The sequence below is a fragment of the Trichechus manatus genome, unplaced genomic scaffold (genome assembly GCF_000243295.1).
Source record: "Trichechus manatus latirostris isolate Lorelei unplaced genomic scaffold, TriManLat1.0 scaffold00074, whole genome shotgun sequence".
Classification (NCBI taxonomy): domain Eukaryota; kingdom Metazoa; phylum Chordata; class Mammalia; order Sirenia; family Trichechidae; genus Trichechus; species Trichechus manatus.
This window is the reverse complement of record NW_004444010.1, coordinates 5,515,251-5,527,200: the sequence shown is the minus strand read 5'-3', so window position 1 is coordinate 5,527,200 and position 11,950 is coordinate 5,515,251. Positions and strand designations below refer to the sequence as shown.

The following is an 11,950-nucleotide window of genomic DNA, read 5'->3' as shown; positions in this document are numbered from 1 at the left end:
AAAAAAAAAAAAATCCACAAACAAAAGGAATTCATCACAGGAGAGTAAGAGGAACAAAGAAAATGTCAGCACCACAAAAAAAAAAAAAAAAAAAGCACTACAAAATGACAGCAATAAACTCACATCTCTCAATAATTACACTGAATGTAAATGGCCTCAATGAACCCATAAAGAGACGGAGAGCGACAGAATGGATTAAAAAAACAGGCTCCATCAATATGCTGTCTACAAGAGACAAACCTTAGAAACAAAGATGTAAATTTATTGAAAATCAAAGGATGGAAAAAAATATATCAAGCAAACAACTACCAAAAAAGAGTAGGAGTGGCAATACTAATCTCAAATAGACTGTATAACAAAATCCACCATAAAAGACAAAGAAGGACACTATATACTGATTAAGGGGACGATCCATCATGAAGATATAACCAAAATAAATATCTATGCACCCAATGACAGGGCTGCAAAATACATAAAACGAACTCTAACAGCACTGAAAAGAGAAACTGACAATTAAATTCTGAAGAGAAAGAAACTGAAATAAGGGTGTTTAAAGATATATGAGCAAAAGGGAAGGATCCTTGTCTGAGATTCAGAAGGAGGTGGCAAAGGATGGGGTTCCTAGTATGGAAGGAAGAATACTGTGATGGGAGTAAAGGATGAAATCGTAAGTATTTGTTCAAATAATATTCAAGTGTCATGCTATGAATCAAGAGAATTTTAATATATGACTTGAATGTATAGATGAATAAAAGAATGGATGAATCAAAAAAAAATTTTATGCTAAGCAAAAATTCACAAAAGACCACATATTATATGATTTCATTTGTATGAAATATCCAAAATAGGCAAATCTATAGAGACAGGAAGTAGATTAGTGGTTGCCTAGGGCTGGGGTAGGGAGGAAATGGGGAGTGACTGCTAATGGGTACAAGGTTTCTTTTTAAGGGAAATGAAAATGTTCTAAAATTGTGGTGATGGTTGTATAACTCTGTGAATATACTAAAAACCATTCAATTGAACACTTTAAATGAGTGACTTTTATGAAATGTAAATTGTACTTCAATAAATTTGTTTAAAAAAACACACACAATGACAAACTATTACATACTTATTAGAATGGCTAAAATAAAAAATAGTAACAATACTAATGTTAACAAAGATGCAGACTAATTAAAACTTTCATACGTTGCTGGTGGGAAAGCAAAATGGTACAACCACTCTAGAAAATGGTTTGGCAGTTTCTTATAAAATTAAACATACACTTAACATATGACCTAGGAATTCCCTTCCCAGGTATCTACCCCCAGAGAAACGAGATCATGTTCACAAAAATCCTACACACAAATGTTTATAGTAGCTCTATCTATAATTGCCAAAAACTGGAAATAATCCAGATATCCTTCAATGAGTGAACAGATAAACAAACTGTAGTACATTCATACAACAGAATACTACTCAGCAATAAAAAGGAAGGAGTTATCGACAGACTCAATGAATCACAAAGACATTATACTGAATGAAAGAAACCAATCTCAAAAGGTTACATACTACATGATTCCATATATATTATAGTATCAAAATGACAAAACCATAGTGATAAAGAACAGATAATGATTGCCAGGGATTAGAGGATTAGGAGAGGCTAACATGAGGGGGTCTTGCGGGGTGATGGAACTATTCTATACCCTGATTACAGTGATGTTTAAAAAATTTATACATGTGTTAAAATTCTAACAACTGTACACTAAAGAAAAAAGAAGTGAATTTTTCTGTATAATTAAAAAAAAAAATTTTTTTAATCCAAACTAGAGTCCAGTTTTTTCCTTAGTTCAATCTCAGCTCACCAAACTAACACCACTGATAACCTCATTTTGTTAAATGTACAGTATATAGTTCAAAGAAAGATAATGACAAAATGTAATACAGCCTATTTTTAATTATAACATGTTAGAGACAAAAGATCTATCTAAAAATGAAATATAGTAATTTGTTGTAATATTTGTTCTCTGATCACTAAATTTTCTTTTATGGAAAAAAAAAAAAAAAAAAAAGTAGTACAGCCGAGGGAGTACCAAGAGGTAGTAAAGCATCACAAAATCTGGCCATTACTAAAAAGTAAACATACTGGAGGTACTAAGCCTAGAGTACAGACGTGGAGAATGAGTGATAACAAATGTCTTCAATTACCTAAAGGTCTGACATGTGCATCAGGGGACAGACTTGTTCTATATAGTATTAAAGGGAAGCATCATTTACCAGTGAATCTAAAGTGCAGAGTGTTTTCCATTGCTACCAGAAATTCATGTTATCTCACTCAACAGCTAGATAATCAAGAAGCAGAAAGTTCTAGAGACTCCTGCATTAAATAAAGGATTGGATAGGATGTTCCTAGAGTTTTTTCCAACTCAAACATTATATGCACCTATGAACTATAACTGTTATACTTAATCTACCAAGATAAAAGGCATTGAACTTCTAAAAAGGTACCCCTTCTTGCCAAAATACCACCTTTCATTACACGCAAGTAAATATTATACAGTACGTTGTGTTCCAAAATTTTTAAAAGGCTAAATAAATGCAACATCTTAACAAGAACCATATTATGAAACGTATTTTATGTCTCCAAATCTCACTGGTACTAAGGATGTTAAAATTAATTTCATAAATTCAAATTACTAACGTCTAATTAAGTCTAATTTCATTATACTTAAAAGACTAATGTTATAAAATACAAATTTCATGCAAATTTATATAAGTATACTGAAGAAATGTCTTGAAAAAGAAGTGCTCTTTCCATACAAAGAGTGGTAGTCCTCAAAAGAGCCAAAACATCTGTATTCACTTTAAAGCTCATCAAGACAGACTGACATTTTTAGGAGAAGCATATGGCTTGCTGAACAGTCATCTAGAACAGGATCTTTTGTCTAGTAAGCCCTATTCAAGGACCATTTACTTATGTATGGAGTGGCTGAATAAAGGAAAGAACATATTTTTGAGTCCTAGAAAACACAAAGAAATAATCTCTTCATCTAGCTTTGTTAAGGATATAGCAAAACATATTACAAAAGCAGCCAGGTCTTTACTCTGAGACAGTGCTCTGAATATCTGAAACAATTCTAAGAAATAACTGAAACAAAAGAACTCTAAAGAAGCACAAAACTTTCTTAGAGAACTATATGCAGCCAAAGACCACCTCCCTAAAAAAAGACATTTCCATTTTAAAGGATAAAATACTTTCTTAAAACTTTGAAGGCCAGAGTTCAACAGCTGTGCAATATTAAACCTGAGACCTTCCAAAAGGAAGAACAAGAGTCTCTAGAGAGAGAGTAACATGGCCTGCTTTCTCCAAAATTATCAAAATACCTGCTTTGCCTGCAAGGAAAGTTTCTCCAAGAAAAAGCTCCTATACATTGCATGAGTGAAAAGGATAAAACTTAATTTAGATTAGGAAAATACACAAAAAGGGAAGTAAGGAAAAATGTATTTCTTTCAAGATATAGTATAGAAACTATTTATTTAAAAAAAAAAAAAAAAGTAGTTTTCAGACCTTGCTTCCCAACAGAATCACCACAGAGCTAAGCCTCAACCTAAACTTACTCAACCAATACAGGTTGGAGCCAAGACATCTGAATTTTTTTACTGTGAACACAACAGGTAATTTTGATGCACAGAAATGGTTTAAGAACCACTGAACTGGAGAATGATACCACAAGGAAAAATTAAATCTAGCAGGTCTAGGCAAGACGAAAAGGTTACATTGGAGCAAATAACTAGTTCTAAAGAACATAAGGTTGTATTCACCCACTGAAGTACTCAATAGCAGATAACAGTATAGAACTTGGAACAGAATTCTGAATTGCTCTCACATCTTTACTTAAAGGATAAAAGACTTAAAATAGTTTGCTAAAATATCCAAATATTTAGATAAAAGGCATTAAGAAGGATGTGGCTACTGAATTATTTAGGTACAATAAGGTTCCATCAGGGTATTCGGACGCTGCATACAAAAAAAGAAGTTATAATCAGAGCTCACTATTAAATGTAATTATCAGTCAACCCTAAAAGAGTTCAATGCTTTAATCAAAACAAAGTAATCTTTGGCCATCATCAGAGCTTCATTAAGCCTACTTTATTTTACACAAAATTCTATCAGGTTTAGTTGCTTGATATTTGAGCCCGTGATAAATGAAAAGGAGTGGTGAAAGGGAAGCAGGCCAGTCAAGAAAGGATACAAAAACACTACTAAAAAGCAGGCACAAGAAGTCAAAAACCACAGCAGATACCCCTAACAATTTTTAAAGGTAGGAGAATACAGCAAGTGTTTTGCCTAATGATCATAGGAGTCAGTAAGAAAAAAAACGCAAAATGTTCAGTATACCTTGTTCAACACATAGATTATATGTATTTTGTTTAAGAGAGTAAGAAAAGTATAACAGTCAAGTCACCTATAAAAAGCCTCTCACAAAAAAATAATTAACAAAATTTAGCGAAAAAATCCTTAGCTAACAAACAAAAAAAACTAATTCCTCTTTTGGTAACCCCTACTAGACAAAAGGAACAGTTGAGTGAAAGTAAAAATAAGAGAATCAGACAGTCTCAAATAAAAAAACATATCCTACAGAAAGGAATAAAAAGCAGAGAAGACACTAAGGTTTTAATGTACTATCTAAAGAAAAGTAAACATATTCCTTTAGACTGCTAATCAGACTACTGCCAGCAATGTAAACTTAAGTAATTTAATTTTTGTACCTCAGTTTCCTCTTCTGAAAAATGAGAATAAGAACATCTGAGGCCATAGGAGTATGTAAAATCCTTGGCACAGTGGCTGATACACTTCAAGTAAGCTTGAAATAAATGTAAGCTGCTATTATTAATTTGCACACAGAATAAACAGCCATGAAAACGGTTCTCAACTTTTACCAAGGGATATATGCTGTTTTAGAAGCTTTTCCATTTGATGCTGTCTTACTCTGCACTCATCACACCTCCAGACGTCTTTTAACAGATACTACATGGGAACCAACCTACTCCATCTTCTCCACTAAGCCCATGTATTACTAACTTCTAAAAACATCAGGTAAAGTAGCTTGCAGACCACAAGTCTAATGATCATAGTCAGTCGGTTCTTATTCCAAAAACGCTCTCATGTTCCATGGCTACCCTTTCTCTCTTTTTTTTTTTTAATTTGAATACAAAAAGAGAGTCAGGACACTTGTCAAGGAGAAATATGAGTACAAAAAAATACTTATAAGACAACTTCAATCCAGAAGAGTGTTCTAGTTTAATATCCTAAACTCAGACCACTGCAAATAGTTAGAAAAGAGTATGTATTATAGATGTTTTATACTCGTATTTATGTAAGTTAGTGCTTACTTGGCTTTCACTGATGAGGCTATTAACAGAAATACTGCCAATGGCTTCCTGCCTTCCTTTACAACCAAAAACCCACTGCCCTCGAGTCAATTTCAACTCATAGCAACCCTATAGAACAGAACAGAATGCCCATGGGGTTTCCAAGGAGCAGCTGGTGGATTCAAACTGCTGACCTTTTTTGGTTAGCAGCCACAGCACTTTACCACTGTGCCACCAGGGCTCCAATCATCCCTAAATATGTATTTACTTGGGGCAGAGGGTTGCGTGTGTGTGTGAGCGTGTGTGTAAGAGTCAGTATAGGTTGTTATATGCTGAGGTAACTAACAAACCAAACATCTTTGTGGTTTACAAACAAAGGCGGTTTACAACAAAGGTTTATTTCTCACTCCTTTTTATAACAAACAAGGGTCAGCTTCTGCTTTGCTCCATGTTATTTTCATTCCAGGATCTAGACTGAAAGAGCAGCCCCAACCAGGGATATGTCCATCTCACAGCATGGCAGATCAAGGACAGCAAGTCACTCCCCTTGGACAAAAATTTGGTTTCCAGCTTATCTGACGTAAGAACCAACCCAGTGGTCTTAAATGTCCTAAATGCTCCTTAAATTTGGGCTGGGCCAGTTTCCTATCAAGGTGAAATATATACAGAGAACTCCTGTCAACCCTAGGACCTCTGACCTCTCCTACACTGGAGGTCCCTGTAGGCTCATAATTTCACACTGGCTTATTTGATGCTGAAAAAGGAAATGGAGCCAGAAATTGGAGCACAGAATAGGCTTCACAAAGAGGTCCTATAACACTCTGTCCCCACCACAGTCATTAACACCCTCTGAGCACTTCCCACCTTCCACACTATTTAAATATTTATTTCTCTCTCTTATGTGTATATATCTGGGGGCTTTTTGTTTTGTTTTTTACTGGTATAGTGTAGTTTATACAGGCGTTAACATAGCAGCTGACTGCTTCCTTTCTTCTACTGATAGTTGCTTTTCTTCAATATTTATATTTGTTCCCCCACTCCGCACCCTACCATGTGCCTTACTGATTCCACACTCCCTCATTTTTTATTCCTTAAGTGATCTGAAATGTTACATCATTTACAAAAGTTTTTCTGAGCATTACAATAAGATGAATTTTAGTTGTAGATTTCCCCCTTAATTGGTTCTTTTCCACTCAGCCTTTTTGGATCCTCATTACCCTCAAATCATAATGGAAAGAGTGCTTAAGGATGAAAAGGAAGTATTATTTAAGGGAGAGGGATCATAAATTTCCCCAAAGGTGAGAGGTACATCATAAGCTCTTTGGGGAAAAAAGGTGGTATAGAGAGCAACTAAATGTATTCTGTTTAATTTGTATTTAAAATTAATTTTCCTTGGCTTTTAAATTTTTTAAAAGTGTGAAACAAAGGTCATCTGATACAATTGAAAATTTTATTTTATTTTAAAGTTTCTTATACCACATTTGCAAGCAGAAACTCTTAAGTCTGAATAAGTAGTAGTAATTATCAGCAGTTTCCAAAATCAAATATTGTCTTAACTTCAACTATTATAATTGCTGACAGAATGGCTGTGACCTAAGCTAAAAAATACAGCCATGGTTTAATTAACCATGCATCGGTAGGCCCTTCAAATTTGTTTTCAGTTCTAGGGTTATCGTGGGTAGATTTTTATTTGGGAATGCAAACTAATCCCCATAATGTCTAAGAGGAAAAAGAATTGGGTCACCTTTATTCTAATCCTAAGTCGGTCAGTGAGATATTTTACCTTAGAGAAATACTTCCCCTTCCTCAAGTTTCCCATACGTAGAAGAGTTAACTACAAACTTATCATTTAACTTTCTCCAATCTTAGCACCTTTATTTCTCAACAATTCTACATTACATAGCTCTCTACCTATCATCTCCAAGCCTTTTCACAAGTCACTGACCCTACCTAGGACACCCTCTGCTTTTCCTACCCAATATCCACTATTTCAAACCTTAATAAAACTCACCTCCAAAAATTACTTCTAATTAACTCTGGTTCTCTCTGCATTCTCTTTACATTTATTTACTATAACACTAAATTAATTAGCATTTGATTATACTCTTCCATTTTTAACCACTCCCATTTGTCCCACCACATTTCTCCATCTAGTCTTTCCATCTTTATTCTAAGCACTTAATGTAGTCTCCACAACATGCAATAGACGCTCAATATAAAACATTTATACCAACAGGCTATGAAAATAACGATAAAATATAGTAATACTTGGTAAATAGAAATGCTAGCGTCTGTGTGTGAGTGTAGGTATGCTGTTAATACTATCATCAAGTCTGCAAAATATGGAAATGGAGGGAGAAATACATTTAAAAAAAAAAAAAAGAAACTCCATCATAAAAAATGCTTCAAGACAAACAACAAAAATCCCTGAATTATTGTAAGATTTAATAAAAGTGTGGATGGGAAACCTCCTGGAATTACTACCAGCCTTTTAAAAATTACCTTCCAATATTATTAGCAGCGATCGTTTTACTAACACTGAATTCCAAACAAGCTTTCCTCCCAACAGATTGAATAAAACAATCTTTCTGTTCAGGAACACGAAAAGCCGTGGAAGGGAGACTGGACTTCAGTGGTAGGCAAACAGGTGAAAAATGGAGGGAGGTGAGAAAAGTGGAAGAAAAATCTGTGCGACTCCTCCCCTTTTCCTGGGAGATAGATCTCGGCTAGCAGCTCCAGCCACAATCCCTCATTACAGACCCTCTCCCTCCGCTACAGGCTAAAGGTTTCCAAGAAACCAAAGGTGTTCCTCCCACACTTCGCATTCACACCCCCACTCGCCTGGCCAGCGCCCCAAAATCGCAGCTAGTCTCAAGTCCGCCCGCACTCTCCCGAGGAAAGGGTCAGCAGAGGACGCTTCCCCGAGGCCTCCGAGAAACTGCAAGCAGAGACCTCCGCAAAAGTGGAGGGACCCGAAAAGCTTTTGAAGTCTGACAATCCTGTTACCTGGTCGGAACCCTGGAAACGGAAATGGCAGCTACAGTAACTGCCCTTCTTCCCCACAACGCTTGCTTCAGCGCCACTAACATTGAGGCTGCCGCCATCTTGCTGCAGGCAAACACCAGGATGGGAGTACGGATCACCGCTAGGGACCAACTTTCTTCGTTCTCAAGCCGGTACAACTGCAACGTGACGGAGTGGGGTGTTTTTTTGTTTTGTTTGTAATACTGGGTTTCAGAAAAGAGGTGAAAGTTTTTATTGAAAAAGGTAAGAAAGAAAATGGATGGAAGAAAACCGCAAAAGTGCCTTAAGTATAAACACTACCCTATAAATTGTAATCCTTGTTGGTGGTTAGGACTGGTTATTTGTTTACAATGATAATGAAAAGACCAAAAGAAAATACTTGAAAATTCAAACACCTGAACTTATAATTTTTTCAAAGGACTCAGAGTACTGCTTTCCCAAAGGGTTGCCAGATTCAGTCTGCAAGCCCTCAGGATAGGGCTGTATCCAGTTTGATGTTTTGTAGTTGTAATGATGGTATTTTCCAAATGAAAAATCTGGACACATGGCCTGGCAAAGGACTATATTTTTGACGCGTGGATTTATATGAAAAACCAACAGAACAGAATATTTAATATCACTGTTTCCCCAGTAAATCTTGAATATTTGATGAAGATCCAAGAATATTACTGATGCTCAGTGCATATAAAACAAAAATTATCTTCTGGGACAAGTGTTAAAAACATGTTTGTGTTATGGGCTACTGACCTTAAGAACGAGATTAACTAACTGTAGCTCATATAAAATAAAATCAGGTTAGTTTGTGCATTTTGGTTTTTAAAAGATTTTTTCTTTAAGAGAGGATTCCTGCTTTTAAAACTAATCATATACTTTTATTTAAAATATAACCTTTATTTTTAAAATAGAATTAATAAGGCGATGGGGAATGACTTGATTCTGCATTATGGCCAATTATGGGAAAGCTGAATACATAAAGGAAAGGGGAAGAAAAAAAGGGATTGACGGTCAAAGAGAGAGAAAGTCATGCCCAGGGCAAGAGGAAATACACAAGATGATGGAAGAGGAAGGAAAGATGTCTCCGAAGAAACTTTTTTTAAAACTTTTTATTTTTAAATAATTATAGATTCATAGGAAGTTGCAAAGATAGTACAGAGAGGTCTTCTGTACCCTTCATTGGTTTCCCCCGTTGGCTACATCCTTCATAACTCTAATACAATATCAAATTCAGGAAGTTGACATTAGTATGTTTGTACTGTTCTATGCCATTTTATTACATATGTGAATTTATGTAACCACCACTGAAAATCAAGATATAGAACTATCCCATCACCACTAAGATCTCCCTTCTGCTATCCCTGTATAGTTACAACCACTCTCCTAACCCCTGTTAACAAAAACTCTTGTTTCCATTTTTTGTAATTTTGACATTACAAGATTGTTACATAAATAGTCTCATACAGTATGTAACTTTTTGAGACTGGCTCCTTTCACTCAGCATAATGCCCTTGAGATCCATCCAAGTTGTTGCATGTATCAGTAGTTCGTTCTTTTTTATTGCTGAGTACTATTCCACTGTAGGGATGTTTAACTATTCACCTATTACAAGACATTTTGGTTGTTTCCCGGTTTTGGCTATTAAAAATAAAGCTGCTATGAACAATCATGTACAGGTTTTTATGTGGACATAAATTTTAATTTCTCTGGGATAAATGCCCAAGAGTGCAATTGCTGGGTCATACAGTATATGTACATTTAGTTTTTTATGAAACTGCCAAAACTATTTTCTAGAATAGCTGTACAATTTTACATTCCCAACAGCAATGTAAGAGTGATCCAGTTTCTCCACATCCTCACCAGTATTTGCTATTGTCAGTATTTTTTTCTAGCTGAGCTAAAATAAATAATGGGACTGTAGTGATAGCTCATCATGGACTTAATTTGCATTTCCCTATAGCTAATATATTGAACATCTTTTCATGTGCTTATTTGCTATCTGTGTATCCTCTGGTGAAATGTTTCATGTCTTTTGCCATTTTCTAATTGCATTATTGGTTTTTTACTGTTAAGTTTTGAGAGCTCTTTATGTAGTCTAGATATGAGTCCTTTGTCAGATAAGTAGTTTACAAATATTTTCTCTCATCTATTGCTTGTCTTTTCATCTTCTTATCAGGGTGTTTCATGGAGCAAAAGTTTTTAATTTTTAAGTCCAGTTTATTCATTTTTTAATTTATGGATTGATGTTGTTGTCATGTCTAAGAACTGTTCATGAAGTCCTTGGTCCCAAAGAATTCCTCTTGTGTTTTCTTCTAAAAGCTTTATTGTTTCATGTTTTACATTTAGATCAGCAGTCCATTTTGAGTTAATTTTTGTGAGTTAAATTTTGAGTTAATAAGGTTTGAGGTTTAGAATGAGGTTCTTTTTTTCTTTTGCCTGTGAGTATTCAATTGCTCCAGCACCGTTTGTTGAAAACTGTCCTTCCATTGATTTGCTTTTGCCCCTTTGTCCAAAAACCAGTTCACAGTTTTCATGTGTGGCTGTTTCTGGGTTCACCATCTCAGAGGGAATTTTAAGCCCAGGGATGGCTTTAATGTTTGGGTTAAACTTTAAAGACTTTCTATTTTAAGGAGTGACTTATGATCTGTCCCAGTGTTCATAAGGGCGACTTACTGTAGCCCTGTCCCTACTCTGTCCAAAACCTAGCCTCCCTACCTACCACCTATTCTGGTCTCTCCCTCCTATGGATTTAGAATATCCAGTGAAACCTCCACTCTCTGGGCTTTTTGCCTTCCTAAAACCAAAACCAAACCCATTGCCACTGAGTCAATTCCAACTCATAGCAACCCTATAGGACAGAATAGATCTGCCCCATAGGGTCTCCAAGCCTTTAATCTTTATGGAAGCAGACTGCCACATCTTTCTCCTGTGGAATGGCTGGAGGGTTCAAACCACTGGCCTCTTAGTTAGCTGCCAAGCACTTAACCACTGCGTAACCAGGGCTCCTTTTTGCGTTCCTACCCAGCCCATAATCCAAAATCAGCATTGCCGACAATATACTCTTGTGGAGTCACTGGTTCTCTTGACCTTCTGCTGGATCCCCTTAGCCACCTACAGCTGTGGTTAAGCCAGAATTCACCTGCTGAGATGCTCGTCGTTGCTAAACAAAACAGAAACCTAAGGCACCTGTTTTACTACCAATGAGTACTTTCTAACCTTCCCTGTCTGCTAAATAGTTTGGCACAGCTTTTAATTCACTTAGTATCCTTTAACCTTGTTTCTTAAATGACATTCTGGGAAATACTAATTGTGAGACTTTAACAGATTTTTCTTGAAAAATGATTTCATACTATTAATATATTTCTTACTTGGGTATTCACAATATCCTTGGAGTCATCTTTAATTCTTCTCTTCCTTTTACACTCCACTTCGATCTTTAAAATACGTCCAGAATTTGACTGTTTTTCCTACCTCTACTGTTACTACTCTGATCCAAGCTATCATCACCTCTTATATGGTTTATTGCAATGCCTCCCACCTGCTTCCACAAAGCAACCAGACTATTGAAATGGAAGTC

The 11,950-nt window shown here is 35.7% G+C and overlaps 1 protein-coding gene across 1 annotated transcript in view; it reads right to left on the bottom strand.

Moving 5' to 3' along the window:
* NDUFS4 (NADH:ubiquinone oxidoreductase subunit S4) overlaps positions 1–8,517 on the bottom strand; it is a 179,611-nt gene extending 171,094 nt beyond the window's left edge. The window contains exon 1 of the mRNA XM_004380460.3: positions 8,362–8,517. Within this exon, the coding sequence (XP_004380517.1) occupies positions 8,362–8,459 (98 nt within the window). The 5' untranslated portion in view covers positions 8,460–8,517. The remainder of the gene's footprint in view (positions 1–8,361) is intronic.
* Positions 8,518–11,950: the final 3,433 nt, after the last annotated feature.